We start from the raw sequence: 23,785 nt of genomic DNA, 5'->3' as shown, positions 1-23,785 counted from the left end.
TGTAGCCCGGACATGGAACTGTTAGCCATGAGTTTTAGTCCATATTATCTGCCGAGGGAGTTCACAGACGCCATCATTATTGCTGTTTACATCCCATCATCGGCTGTAACCGACACGGCATGTGATGTCATCAACTCAGTCACTGCCAGACTACAAACAAAACACCCAAATGCATTCATAGCAAGGAGACTCTGGAGACTTTAACCACACTCCTCTCTCTACGACACTTCCAACTTTTCAGCAATTTGTCAACTGCCCCACCAGAGAAAATAGAACGCTGGAGTGCAAATTTGAGGGATGCATACAGCTCCAAAAAGTGAGACTGAGGGAGAGCAAGGCAGAAGGCAGAAGCATACAGGCAGAAGCTGGAGAGCAAGCTCCAGCAAAAAAACGTGCTGGATGTGTGGTCAGGAATGGAAAAAGATCACAGAGATGACTCTGCAGTTGTGTGGTGTGTCACTGGTGGACAGGAGACTGTGTACAGGGAACTGGTGGGCTGCTTTGTGGCATGGTGTGAAAATAACCACCTCCTCTTAAATGTGACCAAGACGAAGGAGATGGTTGTGGATTTCAGGAGGAGCAGGACTAAGCCGAACACTATTACCATCCTGGGAGAAGAGGTGGAGGTAGTAGAGGGTTATAGGTACCTGTGTGTTCATGTGGCAACAGTCTGGACTGGAAATGCAACACTGAGGCTGTCTACAGGAAGGGCCAGAGCAGAGTCTACTTATTGAGGAAGCTCAGGTCCTTCAATGTGTGCAGCAAGATGTTGCATATCTTCTACCAGTCTGTTGTGGTTAGTGCAATTTTCTTTGCAGTCATCTGTTGGGGCAGCAGCATTAGAGCCAGCGACTCCAAGAAACTGAACAAACTGATAAAGAAGGCTGGCTCTGTGCTGGGGACCCTAGACCCCAGCCCCTAGAGCTGGTTGTGGAGAGAAGGATGTTACATAAGCTGCTCAGCATAATGGACAACACTGCACACCCCCTACACAACCTACTGGTCAGACAACAGAGTGTCTTCAGCCAGAGGCTCCTTCAGCTCTGCTGCAATTAGGACCGTTACAGGAGGTCATTCCAGCCCACCACATAGCCACCTGCAATGACTCCCCTCTGTGCCAGGAGAGGAAACTACTCCTCTGAATGGCAATGGACATTTTTACTTTACATTTAACTTCCACTTTTATATGTATAAAAACACACGTTGTTCAAACCAACGTGTGTTTTTGTTAATTATGTTTGTTTTGTCATGTATGTCATTGCTGCAGCAACATTGGAATTTCCCTTTGGGGATTGATAAAGTACCTTTATCTTTATCTGTGTTTTTTTTTATTCCAGGGATGGCCGTCTGCGTGCAGGCGATGAGCTGCTGATGATTAATGGTCAGTCCCTGGTGGGCCTTTCCCATCAAGAGGCTGTGGCCATCCTCCGGTCCACTGCCGGCCTCGTGCAACTTGTGGTAGCCAGCAGGGTATGTGGATGCACACACTTCAACATAAGAACAATAAATAACAATAGAAAACCCTCTATTCAAATGTACGACTCGCTTGTTAGTTGCAACACTTCTTTCTTCTTTTTTTTTTTTTTTCCCTTAATCTCTATGTGTATTTAATACTGCTGTTTTCGAGAACCCCTGTCTATACAAGGTTTTGCTGACAATGACTGATGCAGGATACAGTCAGTTGGAGTACACCTAATTGCTGTACACTATACTTGTCTGAAACTAAATACATTATCAAGACTTTACAATGAATGGCTTAAAAACAAATTATATGCTTTTAAAATAAATTATATTATTATTATTATTACAATTATAAAAGTTAAAAAATAAAAAACTGAGTATACATCCCCCTTGTTTAGTATTTACTTGAACTACTTCTCACAACTACTACAGTCAGTAGTTGTTTTGATAAGTCTTATCACAAGGTTATGGTATGGTTATGATTTGTCTATTCCTCCTTGCAAAATTGCTCAAGTTTTGCCAGGTTAGTTTGGCAACAGATCTGGAAAGCAGTTTTGAGGTCATGCCACAGTGGCAAGTGATAGTGTCCGATGGGGTTAAGGTCTGGACCCTGTCTGGGCTACTCAAGGTCAACTATAGCGTTACTCTCTATTTTCTAGTCACCAGTTGAAGTCCTCTCGTTGAGGGAAGCAAATTGTCATCCAGGATATCTATGTATAGTGCACGATTCATCTCACCATCCTTCCTGACCAGATTCTAGTCCCTGCTGCTAAAATGCTGCCTCCCCATGCTACCACCACCGTGCTTTACAATGTGGGTGGCATTACCTTATCTAAATAATAAACTGCTGTGTGGTTCAACATTTAACTTAAACTGAAAAAAGTGGCAAATTACTCCTGCAAAACTCACCATCTGTTGAGTAAATATATATTATGTTATTTTTATTTTATTTTTTTTTGACAAAATATAATAATAATTTACTAAAAAACAAACAAAACATTTGCCCTGGACGTCCTGCAATTCCTTCACGCTCCCCTAGGAGGCCACAGACCCATGTTCTAGGCAGGGGGCTCTCCCATTTGACTGACCTGTCATGGCATCTGAAAAATTTAAGAGCAGAGCCTTAATGGGCTTGTGAGGATGGTGGTTGGTGTATGTGTGTGTGGAGAGGGGGGCGGGTGGCTTTCCCAGGCATAAAGTTAAAAATACCCATATGCTGTGTCTACCGACTCCCCCCCCCCCCCCCCCCAAGTCCCATCTCTCACGCCCATACGCATTTGGTCGACTCTTCATGGCGCTTCTCTGTTCCTCGAGATTAACTAAATTTGTGAAAGGTGAGATTTGCGATATTTCCCATAGACGTGCACGGCACCTAAATACCTTTGCGCAAGGCACCTAAATACAGTCTTTGGACTTTTCTTCACAGGAGGAGTCCGAGGTGGACTTCCAGCGCTACCCGTCCACCAGCCTGCCGGACTTGGTGAGCAACTGCAGCTCCTCCCATGTCTCTCCCCTGACGCCGGCCATTGCCTCGACCTCCTCCAGAGACCAAGAGGAGAATACAGAGTGCTCCAAGGCTAGCACTGGCCTCTCCGTAACCGCCCAGCCCTTGGTGAGCTTGACCGATTTTCCGCAAATTAACCCTGAGGTTGGTTCCTAATCTTTTGACATCGCTTTAGACATAGCACAGCTGACGGCTCAATTACACAGGGTTGGATTCGTTGATTCGCGAAGGGCCACTGCTCATATTTTGTGGGGCCAAAACATGTAAAGGGGCTTGGCAGGATAAAACACTTTGCTACCTATTGCTGCAAGTTGGATGGATTTCGGTGGGCTGTCTGTCTGCCTATGAGGTTTGAAGAGTGTGACTATGTAAATTAGGCTAATATGGTGTCTTTCCTTTCCTTGGACCACAGCTTCCTTTTTGATCTTGGTTTCTCTCTCTCTCTCTCTCTCTCTCTCTCTCTCTCTCTCTCTCTCTCTCTCTCTCTCTCTCTCTCTCTGTATCTCTCTGTCACATTTATTTTAATTCACCAGGCTTCATTGGCATCACTGTTTTACATACCATATTGCCAAAGCAGTTAAAACTGTGTGACATGAAATAACAGCAAATGTGTCTCTCTCTCAAAGCACAAGACCACAAACATACATTACATTAAAGGTACAACATATGTAATATAATAAAAAAGCACAAAAGCAATGACACATTTGCAACACTTACCAAATGTAGAAAACCATGGAGCATCAAACTCTTTTCATTCACTAAACACACACGCATACACACACACACACACACACACACACACACACACACACACACACACACACACACACACACACACACACACACACACACACAAACACACACACACAATCACAATCACACACACACACACACACACACACATACTCTCCCTCTTACAGATGTATACTATGAATAAACACAAACTCCAAGAATGTACTGAAATTAGGGTACATATGGATTTAGATTTGGGAAAATGTGTTTCTTCAGTTCACTCAGCTCTGTATCTTCTGATCGCTCAAAAGCCTTGTTTCCCAACATACCCGGTTGAGAAATTATTAATCTGCCGACACCAGGCACGATCAGTGAAATTCTGTTAACTATTAATTAACGTTGCGTATTTATAGTGCTGCATTTGCTCATATGATTGACAGGTAGGAATGCACAAATTCACACACCAGTGCCAGTGTTGCGAGTTTGCTACTACGTCAGAAACCTTCCGTCCCTTAAAATGGAACCGGTCTAATTTAAAATTGTTCCCTCTCAAAGAGCAGTTTCTGTTGTTGGAAACCTGTTTACAGTTTCTGATTTTGTTCAGAGCAGTGCAGGGATCAATGACCATTACCAATATACCCACAGGTCTTCAAAATCGGCAACATTGCCACTGAAATCTTCACTTTTCATATTGTGGTAGTATGTGTTTTGGCGAGTATTCAGTGCTCTATTCTCTAGCTCTCTGGTCAGTAAATGGTTGTGTGAAGGAAGGATAGAGACATGATGTGACTGGGACTTTGGCTTTCATATTGTAGGCATTACGTATTTATGGTGTATGTGTATGAAGAGGATTGTAGACTCTGAAGCAAAGTGGGTCACTCCCAACACAGCACACTTTGCAGCTCCCAACACACACACACACACACACACACACACACACACACACACACACACACACACACACACACACACACACACACACACACACACACACACACCTCTACCTTCTGTGTTTGAGTCTCCCCCAAAAAACAGTTCCTGTCTACGTAACAGAAAGTTAAAAGCGCATCTACTGTATAACGAATGTTGATGACTGGAAGCTCTAAATTCCTACTTCGGAAAATGTAATATAGGAAAATATATGCCATTGAACCATGTTGTAAAGCCTTTCTTAGACACAAATAGTGCAATATATTCAGGCTTTACAAGCCTACATACAGTATGCAGGTGAGATTTTCAGTGTGGGGAATTAAAATACTTTTTGTTCTTTTGAGATAAATTGATTGGTCTAGAATTGTGTGCATATGACTATTCACCTAGTATTGCAAACATTTAGTCTTCAGCCATCTTAGAAAAATAGCTTCTTCAAGGGATTTCTTCTATAGACAACCTGATCACCATACAAAGTTGGCCACCACCACACAGTAATTATCCGAGAAGTCCACTTAATTCACTTGAATGACTTGACTTAACTTTGTCAGATTTTATGGTGGTGTTTCCAGTCTTCCAGATATATTAGACAGTTGTATGGCCACAGTGCTTTTCCCCACAAAGTGGTCCGTCTGACGTCCAACTTCTCTGGTGACCTTCTGCCTGTTGTCACACTGGCAGGCTGACTCTCTTGTGGTTGGTAGGGACTGCTTTTTGAAAACATATAACAGTTGACTTGTCTAATGAGTCAAACATACTGATGATGCATTTAATGTTTGTACCTCTTGACCAATAATGCCCTAGTAAAACTGGTCACCAAAGCGCGGACAGCTTTCCAATTTCTCTTATCCCACCTCCCTTTTCCATTGTGGGGCATAATATAATTACATAGCAGAGTTCCAGACTAACTTTTTCCACTTGTAGCACTGGTGGTCCCTACTGCAAATTTTAGGATCACCAGCACAACATTTAGGAGCACAACTGAAAGTCAAATGCAAAGCAACACATTCATATTTTTTCCATCTTAACTGTATTACTGATAAATGCCTTGGTAATAAATGCTTTACAGAAATACCAATGTTCTGTTTTATTTTAAAGGAAGTCACAAATTTCCGGGCGACGGTGGCGCAGGAGGTAGAGCGGGTCGTCCAGTAATCAGAGGGTTCGATCCCCTGTTCCTCCTGGCAGCACGTCAAAGTGTCCTTGAGCAAGAGGCCGAACCCTAAAGTGCTCTCCATGAGCTGGTGTGCACCTTGCATGGTTGTCGCTGCCATCGATGTATGAATGTGTGTGTGAATGTGAGGCGTATATTGTAGTGCTTTGAGTGGTCGCAAGACCGAAAAAGGGCTATATAAAATGCAGTCCATTTACAATTTACAAATTGAAGTAGTGCTATAACAGGAAAAAAAATCATGAAGCAATTAAAAAAAAAAAATTAAATTAAAAAGATTAAAAGATTTAAGATTAAAAGATTTTTTATGAACAAAACCCATTTGTCCTTAATTACTTTTCATATACTTTTCACATGTTAACAAATAACTGTCGTTTTCTATGAACCGTATGTTATCTGTCTTGAAAACTTTTACGACCTGCCTCTTTTATCTGATTGGCTAAGCGACCATAATGTGAAATTAATGAGCACCGCTGCTATTTGGCTCGAGTTGCACGGCATAGGAAAGCGGCGGCGTGTCATACAGAGGATTTCAAGCAGCACACTCCAAACAATAATGTTAGTGAAGGCGTGTGTGGCGTTTTCGGAGCACTGGAGGGCGGATAATTAAATCAGAAACTCTGGCATGGAACCAAAATGAGGCAACGGAATCTGCGTTGTGATTCGGTCCGGTAGATGTCGATCGTATAGGTGCCGGTGCCATATTGGTACCGGGTTTCGGTGCCCAACCCAAACAATTCCGCGCATAATCATGTTTTGATTCAGAGTGTTTACAGAGAGGAGGGGCTATTCACACACGTGTGTGTGTGTGTGTGTGTGTGTGTGTGTGTGTGTGTGTGTGTGTGTGTGTGTGTGTGTGTGTGTGTGTGTGTGTGTGTGTGTGTGTGTGTGTGTGAGTGTGCGCAGAAAAGGAAATCAATGTTGATGATGTGGACACTGCGAGAGCCTCAGCTCTACATCTTTCTTTATCGCTCATACACACACACCATTCCTGCTCCCTCCTAGTGTTTCACATGATATACGATGATAATTAAAAAAAAAAAAAAAAAGGTTGGCATATTTGCAAGTCGCTCTGGTGCTCCTAGTTATGAAGTTTAGTAGCACTGTCTCCAAAAATGGTTGCAAAATACAACTAAATGGTCGCAGTCTGGAGCCCTGCATGGCAACTCAAATTTTGAAGCCGCTCTGGGCAAGTTGAATCATTTAATCCTTCTCTCTTGCATTCCCGCTTTCCACCGAAAGTCTCCCGCATTTTTACCAAAAAAAACCCCAAATAATAAACAAATGGTTGACGGACAGAGGACGGACGAAAGGTTGACGGACAGAGCACCAGAAGAAGACCGGGTAGGGAGATAGGCGAAACGGCCCCATTCACCAGTATCGACGGATGATCCATGAATCCCACTCTCCGATGAAAGTTTGTAAAAGTACCCGGTGTAAAATGCTTACTGCAGAGGCGGGTGTTGGTGGTGATTGTCAGCTCTCCATGACTGTGGCACTGAACAAAATCAATCCACCTCTTCTTCATCTCATCATTCTTCAGAAATGTATATGATGTGACCTGAGCTGTGAGGTAAATTCTGGCATCCTGGGAAGGCCCTATAGCTAAATAGCAAACTCGTCGCGATTAAGCGGGAGCTAAAGCGCTGTAGCTGTTGTAGTGTTGGGGGCGGGGTCATGCAAAGTATGACCACACTACATCATCAGGTCATGATTTAGCCCCGCCCAAAAGATCCGTACCACAAAAATGGTGAGAAACCATTTAGCGGTTTAACTCCATAATTCAGTGCTACATAGTAAAGTCTTTTTTTTTTTTAAATCAGCAATTACTTGCTAACATGTATAATGTATTTAGAAACAAATCACTGAATTCACTTTACAGGGACTTTAACTACTCTTATGGATCGCAGAGCAATGTTTTGTTGTGCAGGCATATAGAGAACAGAGATGTGGGGTGTCAAATTGTGTTGTGGTGTTTAAAATTAACACGTCACTCGTGTTGATTTAACGGCGCTCAGTGGGCAGACCGGTGTACCGGCACTTCTCACTTCTCAGCTGCCCCTACCGTGTTCTGCACTCTCAAGTGGACAAATAGAGTGGACATATTGTAAAATATATCGTATTTTGAGTTGGAGCACACTTTTTGTTTAAATTACTAGAGAGCACAAGATCTGGCTCTGGCTCCAGCTCCAGCTCCAGCTCTAGCTCTAGCTCCAGCTCTGCTTCTCGACTATGCCCCTTCAGCTCCGTGAGTCTGTGAGAGACAGGCTCGTGCACAGACCTCAGCTGAAAAAGCTCTGCTTCAACGATATAGTATGCAGTTTATTTTCAGATGATGTTACATTAGAGATCACATTTATTTTTCACTTGCCCGATTAGACAACCGCATGAGGCATTCCACTTGTCAGAACACAGAGTTTACTTTACCCGGGCAAGCGGACAAGCATTAATGTTGAGCCCTGTGTAGGATGGGCCACTGGGAAAAAGAAACAAGATGCATTCACTATAATATTGTAAACTACTTCACTCCACTGAACTCTATAAATGGTGCTGAATCCTGGAAGTGTCTGTAGGAAACATTTCTACATGACATGTATTAAAGCAGACTTTTGCTGCTCTCCATTCTGACAGAAGAAACTTGAATACAACTATGCGTATTTTACCAATACAATGGACTGTTGTTAAGAAATCTTAAAAGCAAAATGTATTTTTTTGGAGGTAGATTTTATTGTTTTGCGTTGGATGTGATGTCAGTGAAAAGACAGTAATTTCTCAAATTTTCTACTCACGGCGGTTGGGGCGTCTTCTCACGCCGGGTGGGGTGTCTGGTCGGATGTGTGGTGGGGCGGTCCTCGCCCTTGCGTAGCAAAATCATCTTCATGCATGACAATGCACCATCTCATGCTGCAAAGAATACCTCTGTGTCATTGGCTGCTATGGGCATAAAAGGCGAGAAACTCATGGTGTGGCCCCCATCCTCCCCTGACCTCAACCCTATTGAGAACCTTTGGAGCATCCTCAAGCAAAAGATCTATGAGTGTGGGAGGCAGTTCGGATCAAAACGGCAGCTCTGGGAGGCTATTCTGACATCCTGCAAAGAAATTCAAGTAGAAAATCTTATCTTAAAACGTATCATTGGGAGGTTTGTTCAATAACATTTGAATAATACCCAAACGGTTGATGACTTGAAAATTATACTGACTGTCATTTGCATCAACTATTTAGGAAAATCAGAGAAAAATGCCCTGCATCATAATTTGGAATTCTTCCTCATTTACTGCCATAACTATGACAGGAAGAGGCCATGTGCCCAATTGTTATTTCAGTTGTCCTGGACTTAATTAACTCTGTTTTTTCGATACATGTTGTCGTCTGAAGTTTGTTTTTCTGTGTACATGTTGTTTGTTTCTATGTTTATATTTTTTCTTGTACATGTTGTTGTTTAGTTCTATGTTTATTTGTCTCACCCGTGGTGATTCTCCCCCTCTTGGAGTAGTGATCAGTTGTTTATAGACCCAAACATGATAAATAGTTCTGCAAAGAGGGAGGTTGGTGGTGGTTCTCTATAACCAAAAACGGTGATCTTGTCATCCTACAGGTCATCCACAGGACAGAGTTATTGCAGCAGTTCTTAATGATTTGAGAATTAATAAGATTTGCATTGCAGGTTGAGAACTTGAACTCCACTTGCAGACCAACACTGTCCAGATGCAATTGCATACAAATACTCTTTGCCCAGCATGCTGAAAAATAATAATAATAATCATGAAAAAAAAAAAGAAAAGACAGTAATTTCTTTGTCTTTTTGACATCGGCCTCTTATGTACCTCAAGGGCAAAACTCGACTTACTTTCCCGAGTCCAAGTCCAAAATTAACACAACAGAGGGAGCAAGGGACTTACGTCCTTGTTATCAGGTATCGCTCGTGCGCCCATGGAAACCTACGGAACGGGGCTGACTCAAACAAAGCCATGTGTACAAACGGTTCTATTTTTACCTCGCGAGTTTATTTTTGCATTAGCTGAGACATCATCACTTACCCCTCCACAGATGAAGAATCACATTGCTGTCTTTTATTTATTTTATTTACATTATTTCCTGTCAGAGAACTTAGTCAGAGGACATTTAAATGAGACAGGGAGCTCCACTCCATTGATTGCCGATGTATGTACGCCCTTGGGGAAACAAACACAATGCAGTGGACTGATGTCTCACAAGATGTCTGTATGCAATGAGTTGTTTGGAAACTTTATCGTCTAATTTCTTTCACTCTGGAATGTAGGTCCGCATACAGTATGCCCGCACATACCAGTATCTGTTTCTGTATGAAAACCAAAATGATTCAACAGCTGAAATGTTAATTCCGTGCTGCTTCGATGCTATCTTGATGTGTCTGTGAAATGTGTGTTAATGTGTAAATGATGTGTAAGATCGTTTTACTTATTCGTCCCTTACTTATTAGTGTTTGTTTGCTTGTGCATCCTGTTATCACATCCATTGGCGTTTTTTGCAGCCTCAAATGTGAAGATTCTGAGTTGACGCATGATATTACGCAGCCCTCTGATAAACAATGTGAAAGCATTGGCCGTTCAGGGTTCACGGCCGGGGGGAGCGTCTGGTCGGCTGTGGTGGGGCGGGCCTCGCTGTTGCGCGTTGAGTGGGTGGGCATGGGAGTGGACCTGGCTCTGGGCTTGTGGTCCGTGCCTGGCGCCCATGGCCCGGGTTCTGTGCCTGCACATGGGGGTGGGTTGTATGTGTGCGCCTCAGGGGTGTGGGGCTCCTGCTCTTCCAGATCCAGATTAAATGAAATGTAATGTAATGGGTTATGCTTCCTGGGACCCGGCGTGGGGGTTGCTCCACGGGCTTCCAGCTTCTCTCAAGGCAAGGGGGGTCTTCTGTGGCTGCAGGGCGGGGTGCTCAGGGCTTTCCTGCGGCTGTGGGACTCAGGGGTGGCTTCTGAGCCTTTTCCACTGCCTGGAGGCACCACAACATTATACGACCTTATACACCAGAACCAATTGGGATAAGTCCTGTACACACACACACACGCACACAAATACAGGCAGTCTCATCACAGGTACACACACACTACCAACACCTGCTTTGAACACACCCCAACACCCTCCTGGTTACATCCCAACACCCTCCTGGTTACATCCCTCCCCTTTTCTTCCTCATCTACTGCCATAACTATGACAGGAAGAGGCTACGTACCCAATTGCTCTTTCAGTTTTCCTGGACTTAATTAACTCTGTTTTTTCGATACATGTTGACACGATACACGTCTGAAGTTTATGTTTTTCTGTGTACATGTTGTTGTTTGTTTCTATGTTTATATTTTTCCATGTACATGTTGTTTAGTTCTGTTTATTTGTCCCACCCGTGGTGATTCTCCCCCTCTTAGTAGTGATAAGTTGTTTATAGACCCAAACATGGTAAAATAGTTCACCAAAGAGGGGGATTGGTGGTGGTTCTGTGTAACAAAAAACTGTGCTCTTGTCATTCTACAGTTCATCCACAGGACAGAGTTATTGTAGCAGTTATTGACGATTCAATAATTCATTAGGGGAGGAATGAGCCAGAAAAGGAAGTTGAACTGAATATTCAGATTCAACAAAATATTATGTTAGAATAACTGTGATATAACAATATAAATAAATATAGCCAAAAACAAATTTTCATATTAGAACCACAGTTCATGAAAATGAGTAAATATTCAATATTATACAAAATCATTACTGCTAATAATAATCAGACAACAACTATTTTGTTGTTGACGGATAGTTTAGGTCAGGGGGGCCCAATATGTCGGTAGATTGCGCGCCGACACTTTTTCGGCTTGCAAACTACTTTAAAATGACGAGGTCAAAATGATCTACCTGCATTAAAAAATGCTAAATATATATATATATATATATATATACTGAGTATACTTTATATATACAATATATGTTGGTGTACCTTGCATCACTGCATGAGCTCTTACGGCACAATACAATTAAAATACATTTATGGTTACTACCTTACTCTGATGACTTGCACTGAATGAAGTTGGCCAGGGTTGTATTGTCCGGACAGTAGCTGCTGGTAGACAGCCTCAAGCAGGCTTCCAAATCATCATCAGTCATGGTGGAACGGTATTTGGACTTAATCTTCATGTGGGAAAAGGCTGACTTGCATAAATAAGTTGATCTGAATTATGCAGTCAAGGAGGTTGCACATTTCCTCATGTTTGGGTACATTTCCTCTGTGAGTAAGTTCCAAAACTGTCCAAGAGCCCTGGACTTCAGCTGAATGTCAGCCTGTAGTGTCAACATCTCATCTTCCACTGCAGACGAGTTCAGGTGAAACAGTGTTGCAATTTTTGATGCGAGTGAATCAACTTCAATTTCTCTTCTAAATGGGTAGCACATAAATGTCGCGATTGGCTCGAGTAAAGCAAAGTCTTGAAACCGTTTGTGAAAGTCTGACAGACAGTTTTCAATCTGCTCTGTGTAGCGCCCACTGTCAAGTTGCCCGCGCCCGTCGGGGCGCTCCTCGCACCCCTCCCCTTCCTGCCTTCCCTTGGGTCTCCAGCTCTGATGCCAGGTTTTGAAAGTTCCCAAAATCATGGCGCTGCAGCTTTGAGGACAGAAGTTGCATTTTTCATTTGAAAGCATTAACTGAACTGATCATGTTGACCATGGTTTTGTCTTATTCTTGCAGCTCTAAAGTAAGCCCATTCAACATGTTAGTCAGATCGGTTAAAAATAATGTTTTTTTGAATGGCGCGCGATCTACCCGCACTACCTTTGCGATCTACTGGTCGATCGCGATCGACGTATTGGGCACCCCTGATCGACAACAAGTTGCATGTGACCTCATTTGATTCTACTCATGTCACGGTACTGTCACGAACCGAGTCTCAATGGGTGACGTTTTTGCCAAGGTTAAGAGTTTTTTGTCGTTGTTTGTTTAAGTTGCTGTCTCTGTTTTTTTTCCAGTGTGTTCATGATGTCGGACGTGACACACCAGGGAAAAAAAGGAATGCCTTGGGTCCTGGCATTCATATGGAGGTTTCTTTGACACCACCCATCTAAACATTGTTGCAGACCAGGCAGTGGCCTCTTTTACATTTCGTCATTTAGCAGACGCTTTTATCCAAAGCGACTTACAATTATTCAAACACTGACGGACGCAGCCATCAGGAGGAGTTAGGGGTTAAGTGTCTTGCTCAAGGACACTACAGCATGCTAGCAGGAGGAGCCTGGGATTGAACTAGCAACCTTTAGATTACGAGACGACCAGCTCTACCTCCTGAGCTACCGTCCCCGGCCCTTTTTTTGAAGGCTGGCTACCAGCCTTCAAAATGAATACAAAATGAATACAAAAAATGTTCAGGAATGGTTTGAAGAACATGACAAAGAGGTGGTGTTGACTTGGCCTCCAAATTCCCCAGATCTCAATCCGATCGCGCATCTGTGGGATGTGCTGGAACAGCAAGCCCGATCTATGGGGGCCCCACAGGATTTACTTTACTTAAAGGATCTGCTGCTAATGTCTTGGTGCCAGATACCACAGAGTTCTTGTGGAGTCTATGCCTTGATGGGTCAGAGCTATTTTGGCGGCACAAGGGGGATCTACACAACATTAGGCAGGTGTTTTTTTTGGCTGATTGGTGTATAATTTATACCAATACAAACGTACCCCTCTTACCCATTTCACCTAAAAAAGTAATGCACTACATGGTCGAAGTCATGTGCACGCCACATCGCCAAAGATCTCATCCCAAAATCAAGGGCACTGAAATGGCGTACCCCTTTGCCGCTACAACGGCCTCATGATATTTCGGCTAAATGGAAGAAAATGTCTACAGCCATGGTCCAACATGTTGGAACATGGCTGCAGACATTTTCTTCCATTTAGCCGAAATAATTTGTATTGAGATTTGGCCCTGATGTTGGGTAACAATGATGATGGCAAAAATACGGTATACATTTGTGGCAGCTTCATAGTTTAGATATGGTTTAATTTTAATCTCTTTTTGGTTTAATTTTTATCTCGAGCAAGCATGTACCAAACAACCGGCCTTGCCAGAACCCTCTGCTATGAAGGCCAATGAGTCCTGTGAAGGTGGAGCAGTCACATTTGGCAATGTTGGTGTAGTTTCTATGGCTGCCATTAGACTATTGTACCATTCAATGCTCTGGCTTGGAAATTCCGAAGAAGTTTTAGTCATGATCGAGTTTAATCTTACAGTAGATGAGAATGGGTCTCCCATGACAGAATAAAGTCAATAAGAATGGTACTATCGATTATTATCCCTCCCCTAACCTAATACTCTTATATGGCTCATATAAGAATGGACAACTATCTCACTGACCACTGTGAGCACTCTGAAAGTGTTGGACAGTCATCATTAACAGCTAGAAATAATCTACACATCTCTCGTTTTCATATACAAAGCTACCGAGTTGTCGAACATCTTTAATGAATGTCAAGACGAACAATCTGGACACCAGATCACCAGGACGGCAAGCTCTTAAGTTCCTCATACTGAAGTTAGATCTTCTTCCATCCCCCCCTATTTAAAAGTTTTTAATCAAGGCTGTTTTTAAACAATACTTACGATTGTTTAAACTCGAATAGTTAACCATTATAACTTTTTTTTATTTTCTCCTGGCAGCAGATTGACCTGGAGAGGTTGGACGAACGAGCAGGGGCAGAGACCCCCAAAGGATGCAGTCGCAGCCCCTTGCCCATGAAATTTTGTGGACGGAGCCAAGGTCGGCCTTCACTCTCTCTTTCTTAAGTCTGTTCTCTGATCACGCTACATGCTTAATTATTTATTTCATTATTTATTAACTTTTGCAAACTGTTTAACCTTAAAATGTACAAACTTTATGCAACAAATTATAAAGGTAAATATGAGGTTTCATTTATTTCTGTGTACGGAATAATCCGTACACAGAAATACGGATACAATACGGAGATATGGATACAATAATTGTACAGCAATGTGTGAATATAGATTCATAGAAGTGCAGTAAGCACTGTTGTATTAGATAAAGGCTAAAGAATACAAGTAAGGTCTAAATTAAGGTTAGAATCACAACAGCAAGTGAATATGTGAGTAAAGGTTGCTGTCTACTGACAGGAAACAATATTAGGGGCTTCTCAATTCTCAATGACAAATGGTTATTGTAACAAGCAGGAGGTTGTGCTTTTTTCTTCTTTTAATACTGTTGTGTGTTTTGGAAATGTCCTCTTGGAAAAATGTATATTACCCAATCCCAAACTAACTACTATACTTCTTGTAATCTGTGAAGGTTGTTGCAGGGCTTAACGGCTATTATGGATGACCACAAGGTCATTCATACTGGCCATGCCTTTTCGTACTGGGACACCAGATCAATGGGAGTTTGTTTTTTTGGGGACGAGGCACCCAAAGACGACTTCCTCTCTTTTCAGTTGAATAAGTAGTCATCAACAACCGTCTGCTAGCCAACTCCACTAGTTGAAGAAGGAATAGGATTTCTGCTAAATACAGAACATGACAATATCTGAATGTACAATGGGTCTCATTCACGAGCAGTGCGCCACACAGATCTGTAAGAACCTGGAGAATCAGAATATGTTCTTACCTGAATTTGTTCGGACCAGTATAGACCGTTTAGAATGACAATTAGTAAAAAAATAAATTAAAAAAAAGTAAATATTCAATATTATACAATATCAAATATAAAAAGAATATATTTACTGCTAATCATACTCTGACACCTATTTATTTTCTTGTATCTGGTATCTTGTTTTTTTTCATGTTTTTATAATTCTAGGATCATCCACCACACCATACAGAGTTAATTGCAGTTGTGTAACTTTACACACGCAGGACATAAGGTATCCATATTCATCTCCAAGCAGTTGTGACAATGGCATATTTCATTTTAGGGATATATTTATGTGTATTGCTGGATGCGCATCTCTAGAGATCACCAGGATCTGTTTACTGAGAGTGATCAATACCTGATAACCCAATTTCCACTGGCAAGAGAAGCCCTTGTTTTATTATAAATTATTGGCATTTTTATTCTATTATATATATGTAAGGTTTGTAATACACAGGCTTTAATACATATGTAATACATCGGTCAAGTCAGTCACCAGACCAACCACACCACGCGAGACCCAGATGTCCAAGTCATCCATCAGCTTCCTCGCTACAAACAACAAACAACCTAATTAATAGAAAAAACAACTTTTATATCAATATATATATTTTTTTATTTCGCTAATGTGTGATTCTCCGGAGAAAACGGCATCTACTGGTTCTGTCACTGGCAGCGCAAGCCAGCTGCACCAAACAAGAGCAGTAGAGTCAGCTCCTTCTATTTGTTTACCTGTGGCTCAGCAGAAAGTTCTTTACATGGAGAAATCAGGACGAGGTTTATGCTAATTCGCATTTATGCTCACAATGTAGAACGGTTCCGATTTATCAACATATGCACGTGTTTAAGAACAAATGTGGCAAATACGCAAGCCTGATGAATCCAGTGGTGACTTTGCATATCCAGCTCTTTTGCACACAGAGTAAGATCACCTCTACACGCATATTGGTGAATGAGGCCCAATGTGTGCATACCTTTTTAGAAAGGGACCATCGGGAAGTGTAAATCAACAAAAAGTAACGGTTGTTAGCTAACAGCTAAAAGTAACTCATGTTTGCTAACTAGATTGCCATACCCTTCATCTTGATGATGTTTCAATTCGAAAGGGGGGGGAAGTCGACTGGAGTCAGTGGGCGAAGATGACGAACTGATCGTGGAGAATGGCGATGCGGACTGTGGCTCCGTGGAGAAACCTCCCCATGGCAGACGGAAGCACTCTCTGCCACAGCAGCTGGACACCTCTGGTGTACGACAGGTCAGTACAGGAGTTGAGTCTAAGTTTAATTTTGTGTTGAAGGACAGGCTCCACATTTTTACAGTGTGTTGTTCTCATTCACTGCTCTGGAACTACGGCTAGCTTGCCCTTACACTAATTTGGTGGTTATTTACTCACAGAGAGACACATCAAAGCCGTGGCCTAACCACTCAAGACCTGTGCGTTGACAGCACAGAGTGCAGGGCTAATTTCCTGTGCTAATCAGAGGCTAATTTGGAGATGGAAACTAAATGAAGCTTTAAAGGGAAGAAACTAAATGAAGCTCTAAGGGAAGCGCCGTCTCTCACTGACTGTGTGTCTGTGATTACTACACTACGATTAAAAAAAACCCCTCAACTGTGACCGAGCTGGACTTCAATGATAATGACCACGAAAATCATGACATCTTAGCAAGCTTAAAATCCTGAAAATGTACTATATATATGTAAACTACTCACAAAAAGTTAGGGATATTGGGCTTTGGGTGAAATTTCAGGGTGAACCTAAAATGCACTATAACCTTTACAGGTGAACTTAATTTGACCTTCCCTTAACTTTTGAATGCACATGTCCAATTGTTCAGTGTTTCAGTACTTTTTGCACAACTTGCTGTTCTCTAACAAGGAGCTGAACGGCAAAATTCACAACAGGTGTTTGATCCATGAATTGACCAATACATTTCCTGGTTCAATTAGAATTGGTATTTAAACAGTCCTCTTCATCATGCTTTTCACATTTTGACATCATGAGACCAAGACGACACCTAACAACTGATCAACAGTACCTCACCATTGTGAGCCTTCAAACAGGATGTTCTCAGAGGGAAGTGGCCACTGAGCTCAGAGTGTCACAGAGTGTCATCAGCAGGTTCCAACAGGGATACAGAGAGACTGGAAGAGTCACAGAAAGGCATAGAAGTGGACGTCCTTTGGCCACATCCCACACTGATGACCGCTTCATTGTGAACAGTGCCCTGCGGAACCGGATGATGAATGCCACTCCACTCCAGGCACATTTAAGGGAGGTGAGAGGCACCCAAGTGTCACGTCAGACCATTCGAAACCGTTTACATCAGCGTGGTCTGCGTGCTGGATGACCTGCAATGGTACCTGACCACACCACCAGACAGAGGCATCATCGTTTTGCATGGGCCAGGGAGCATTCACGCTAGACGAGGGACCAGTGGGCCTCAGTGCTGTTCTCTGATGAAAGTCGATTCACGTTGAGCAGAAATGATGGCCGCCAACGATGTTGGAGACGTCAAGGAGAGCGCTATGCATCAGCCACTGTTGTCATCAGACGAGCCTTTGGTGGTGGTGATGTTACAGTGTGGGCAGGTGTGTCTAGTCAATACAGAACTGCCCTACACTTTGAATGGTACAGTGCCAAGCCCATACTACCTGAATAACATCATTAATCCAGTCATTGTGCCCCTGCATGAACAACACAGGCCTCATTTCCTCTTCATGGACGACAATGCTCCAGCTCCTCGAAGTCACATCATTAGGGAACGGCTGCTGGAGACTGGGGTACCTCAAATGGAGTGGCCTGCATTTTCTCCAGACCTGAATCCCATAGAAAACCTATGGGATCAGCTGAGTGGAATGAGTGTAGAGGCTCGTAACTCTGTACCCCAGAAACTCATTGACCTGAGGGCCACCCTTCAAGAAGAGTGGGCTGCCATGCCTCGGCAGACAATAAGTCGACTTGTGAACAGCATGAGACGTGGTTGTCAAGCTGTAATTGACGCTCAAGGGCACATGACAAGTTATTGAGACATTGACATTTTTTGTTGTGGTAAACCCACCACTGTTGTTGGCTTTTGTTTCAATCAATTGTTTGAGATGAGGAAATCACCATTACATGCTTCTACTTAAATGCCCTACTTTCATAATATAATACCACTGTAGCGTGAACTTTTTACATTTTCCATAAATTTCATCTGAAAGCCAAATATCCCTAACTTTTTGTGAGTAGTGTGTGTGTATATATATATATATATGTGTGTGTGTGTATATATATATATATATATATATATATATACACACACATATACATACATACATACATACATACATACATACAGTGGTACTTTGACTTACGAGTTTAATTTGTTCCGTGACAGAGCTCGTAACTAAATCTGCTTGGAGAGCAAATCAATTTTCCCCATTGAAATGCCATTAATCCGTTCCAGCCCCCAAAAAAACACCCCAATTTTTTTTTGTTACAGGTTTTCAAATAAGAAAAATGTATTTATAAATAACAAATATTGTGTAAAAACATAATAAAACATAATAAAAGAGAATGTGTAGATCATTTTTGCCTTCTCGCAGATGATACGCTATCTCCTGCGAGCTGCTTCTCCGTCAACCACACCAACAGCAGATTTTCCATCTTTTCGTGGACAGCGGTCCGCAGCTTAGACATTATTTTAACGCCCTTGGCTCGCATAATACCCTTTATCATCTCCTTCTGCTTCAGTATGGTACATATCATAGAAGTACTACGCTCGTACTGCCCCGCCAATTCCATCACACGCACACCTTGCTCATGTTTTCCTATTATTTTGTGCTTATTCAATGGACATCATCTGCTTATTCTTCTCAGCACTTACTTTTTTGGACCCATGGTTCGAAAAAAAAAATTGGCTAAATAACTGCACAAAAAGCACAAATCGCGAGCACAAAACACAAAAGAGATGCTTCCACGCTCAGGTAACCACGTGAAGTGAAGGAGTGAGACGCAGGATGCTGGCCGGATTCGCTCGCCACGCCCACCAGCGGCGGTGCACCTGAAGCTTGCTCCTCGTAACTCAAATTTTTGCTCTCAAATCAATACAAAAAATTGACGGAACGACGGCTCGTAACTCGGAAAACTCGTATGTTAGTGCACACGTAACTCAAGGTACCACTGTATGTATGTGTGTGTATATATATATATATATATATATATATATATATTGATTGGTGTACAATTGTGTACAATTGTGTAATGTAAAATTCAGCTTTCCTTGAGTAAATATCTAATTGGAAACGAGTAGACTGTTTAGGTATGTCTTTTTCATTTAAGAATATAATATTTTTAGGACTGTATTACAGGAAAGTAAGGAAGGTTCTATGAAAAGGTTTTTATTTATTTTGTTCAAATGTATAAATAATAACTTATAATTAATATCAAATTTTCTCACACGACTAATGATTTCGCTTGATTCAACTATTCTTTTTTTCCTAAATGTATTTTTCTTCCTTAGCTTTTTATTTATTTACTTAATTATCTTAAATAACTAAATACAAATTTAGCTGTGCAAGCACCACATGTGTTTTCTTTGCCCCAGTCACCTCTCCGTTTCCCCTTTTTCATCGCCTTCTCTTCCAGGAATATCAAATTGTGAAGAAATCCGCCCGCTCGCTGAGCACCGTTCAAGTGGAGTCACCATGGCGACTGGCCCAGCCATCCATTATCTCCAATATAGTTCTGATGAAAGGACAGGGCAAGGTGAGTGGCCCCCTGCCGCCGGGTTCCCGCCACCGTCAACCACTCTGTGACGACGAAGCTTTGTTTGTGCTTCAATGGCGAGGCACGTGCCATTTTCCTTGAGCCCAATAGTACTTTGAATAATAAGAGCTTATTTTTTTCTTATTATTTTTATTTTATTTAATTTTTTCAAAAAGATCCCCTGAAATATTTTTGGGATATTTACATCATATTTTTTACGAATTTCAAAAACTTTCATTTCATATTTATTCATTTATTGAATACATATAATATACATTGAATATTCATTGAAAAATGTAACAGGGCATACAAGTATTCTGTGTTTTCTTGTTTGATTTCATTTCAGGTTCATATTAATACTCCATAGAATCTTTAAAAACAAGCAAAAGATCAGTGGATTAATATATCTTATTGCCCTATTTTCTGGTGAGATAAATTGACTGGTCGTCTGGAATTATGTGGATGGGATTCAAACTTTTTGAAGGAGAACAGCAGACTTTTGATGCTCTCCACTCTCCACATCTGGAATAAGACATTCCCAGACATCTTTTTCTGCATTTTAGGAGTAGAATGTTGTCCGAGCTATTTCTTAATGACCATAACTTCTATCACAAAATCTGTTTCTCATTTTTACAATTAAGTTTTTATTTTGTATTTTTTATTTCTGTACATGTTTTTTTTGTGTATTCGGAGATGTATATACATACATACGGTACACACACACACACACACACACACACACACACACACACACACACATTCTTGAAACATCCCTTGTGCAGTTTGACTTACAAGGAATTGCATTTTGTATTTGCAATTGCATTTTGAAACTTTGTTCTCAATATAAGCAAGGTGTTCATCCAGGTAAATAATATTATTATAATCCATCTAGCAAAAACAACTTACTGTTGCTTGGTCTTGTGGCCTGTAAAAATCCATTGCATTGCAAATAACAAAAACAAAGGAATTACATAGACTTGTTTCTTAATATGGGATTAAGCTGTCATGTCAACTTTGCCACACTCAAAACAATAGTCAACACACAATTAGTTTGGTGCTACTGGACTAATAACACTATCCTCCTCAAAAGGTTATTATATCTGGTGCACAAGATGCAACCTCTCTTTTTGTGGGCACTGTTGCTGTGTTTGAATTAAACTTCTTATTTTTAGGGCCTGGGCTTTAGTATCGTTGGTGGCCAAGACTCTGCGCGGGGTCGGATGGGGATTTTTGTCAAAACCATTTTTCCTAATGGCGCTGCTGCGGCTGATGGACGTCTGAAAGAAGGTAATGGTTGCTAATATCACTAATAACAGCAAGAGAGTAACCGTGCCCACCAGCTGCACTTTGCACTGCTCAAACTTCCCCCCGTCTTCTCCTTTCATGTTTTTTTCTCATTTTCACCTTTTTTTTCCTTCTTTTTACTTTGCAGGAGATGAGATTCTGGAAGTAAATGGAGACTCCCTCCAAGGGCTTACACACCAGCAGGCCATCCAGACATTCAAGGTAACTTCAAGGCTGTTTGTGAACTATTATTAGAAGATGCAGGGGATGTCTATACCAGGGCTGTCAAAGATGACATGTTAAATTTGAAGGATAACCTCAGATATTTTAGTGAAGTCACATTAATCTCGCTAAGCAGCTGTTCTTTGCTACATGAACTATGAGAGGCGAGTCATTTTATTTGAACCGCACCCTGTGCGGTGTAATAAGCAAGATTTCAGAGAATGGATCAAAAAGCATGATGTATGGAGTAGGATTGGTGCTGAACTTCATGTCGGAGGCAAATAGTTTGGGTTCACCTAATTTTATTGAAGTTATGCTAAGGGAACATGTATGAAGAGGGGAACCTCCAGTTGAGCACCGGCGAGTGCATTTTCCACCCAGCAATGGTTAGTCTTATCCCCAAACAACCTCACCCTAACCTCAACCCCAATTCCAATCCTTGAATCTACAAATTATAAACGCAGGCAAATTACTGCTTTAACAAAGAAAACATGCTGTCCATTCTAACAATACCAGGGAGAGTTGGTTACAGTATCGTGACTTGTGACAGTTAGAATTACACATGCCATTATTTATCTCCAACTGCAGGTAAATAAGACTGAGCAACATATTAATAAATAAAATGTCTATTGTGAATAGACATTGTGCATCTGTTGTGAAAGTTGTGCAGCTAGCTGTTGGTCAAAAAAAATCCTGTTCCAAATCAAACCAAAGCGTTTACTGGCGGACAACTCAGTGTCATTTACATTTATATCGTTTTCAATAGTAATTATTGTTGTTAATAAAAATTCATAGCCACATTCATCGCACTATTGTTCGCTGTCCAACGTAAACAACATTTGCACAACCACCATAATGTGAATTTAATACAGTGGTGTATGTACAGTATGTTTCATGCCAATTTTAGTTTATGGCATACAGGCTTATTGCCATCATTTGTTAAGGGTTATTGTACATTTATATTTCTGCTTTACTGTTTATTTAATAAGATACTCTACTTTACACGACCATATATCTCTTTTTGCAAGTGACCTTATTTTTCCGGTCTTTTTTATCTTTTATTTTTTCATTGTTATTCTGTTATTTTAGGTTATATCTGTTGCTTACCATTAGATTGTAAGGTAACTGTCAGGTTTATATTATATTATAATATTAAATATTCAAAATGTAACTGTTTATTGCATATTTTCCACAATTTCCATGTATTGCCTTTTTCTTTATTTTGTATTTTTATTTCATTGCCTTATTATTTTTTGTCTTGTGTTGATGTGAGCTGCTGGGACATTGCAATTTCCCCTCTGGGATGAATAAAGTATCTGTCTGTCTGTCTGTCTGTCTGTAAGTCAAGAAATGGCAAAACTCCATTATGCGTGCGTTTTGAGAAATTACAATATGAAGTCGCTACCCATAAGTTGTGCCTGTCTGCTAACAAGGTCTAAGCTACAGTATACACGTTTATCGCACATGAATTTCCTCTACCATTTACATTTTTCCCCACAGCAGCTGAAAAAGGGCGTGGTGACACTGACCGTGCGGACCCGCCTTCGCAGTCCGAGCCTGACTCCCTGTCCCACCCCCACACTCCTCAGCCGCTCCAGCTCACCCAACTCCAACACTAGTGGGGGGACTCCGGTACTCCCAGGGTCTGAGGAGACTGATGGCCGCAAGGCCCAGGGGCCGGGTCCTAAAGACCGCATCATCATGGAGGTCACCCTCATTAAAGGTTAGGCCATCGTTCAACAGACAGGGATATGGTGGGGAGCTTTTATTCGAGATGAGACGGAGCACTCTATCAGTCACATCACATCATATCACTCTATTTGTTTCTAATGGGAAAAGTGATAGTGTAAGATATGGCGTCAAATCCACCAGCTTGACCAGCGGCCCACAATGTTCTTGGCTTATGCTGGTGTTTGCCGTTGATTCCGTTTCCCAGGGAAACACAAGAAAAATGAAATGAAAACAGACAAGCAAAGGGGCATCATCACATAGAGGCGGAATTAAAACAAATCATTAGCTCAATCTTTTACAGTTTATCAACTATGGTCTTTGAACACAGATTTGAATCCATATGCAGATATGAT

The 23,785-nt window shown here is 41.6% G+C and overlaps 1 protein-coding gene across 1 annotated transcript in view; it reads left to right on the top strand.

The window, feature by feature from the left end:
- The window catches only part of pdzd2 (PDZ domain containing 2), a gene marked incomplete at its 5' end in the record, with an annotated part of 98,858 nt that overhangs the window by 52,628 nt on the left and 22,445 nt on the right, over positions 1 to 23,785 (top strand). Inside the window, 8 exons of the mRNA XM_080004032.1 lie at positions 1,338 to 1,470; positions 2,888 to 3,073; positions 14,464 to 14,563; positions 16,552 to 16,700; positions 20,076 to 20,195; positions 21,368 to 21,482; positions 21,628 to 21,701; positions 23,202 to 23,424. Coding sequence (XP_079860158.1) covers positions 1,338 to 1,470; positions 2,888 to 3,073; positions 14,464 to 14,563; positions 16,552 to 16,700; positions 20,076 to 20,195; positions 21,368 to 21,482; positions 21,628 to 21,701; positions 23,202 to 23,424 — 1,100 coding nt within the window. The remainder of the gene's footprint in view (positions 1 to 1,337; positions 1,471 to 2,887; positions 3,074 to 14,463; positions 14,564 to 16,551; positions 16,701 to 20,075; positions 20,196 to 21,367; positions 21,483 to 21,627; positions 21,702 to 23,201; positions 23,425 to 23,785) is intronic.

The sequence above is a fragment of the Zeus faber genome (genome assembly GCF_960531495.2).
Source record: "Zeus faber genome assembly, chromosome: 7".
Lineage (NCBI taxonomy): Eukaryota > Metazoa > Chordata > Actinopteri > Zeiformes > Zeidae > Zeus > Zeus faber.
Note: the sequence above shows the minus strand (reverse complement) of the source record. Positions and strands in the feature narration are given on the sequence as shown.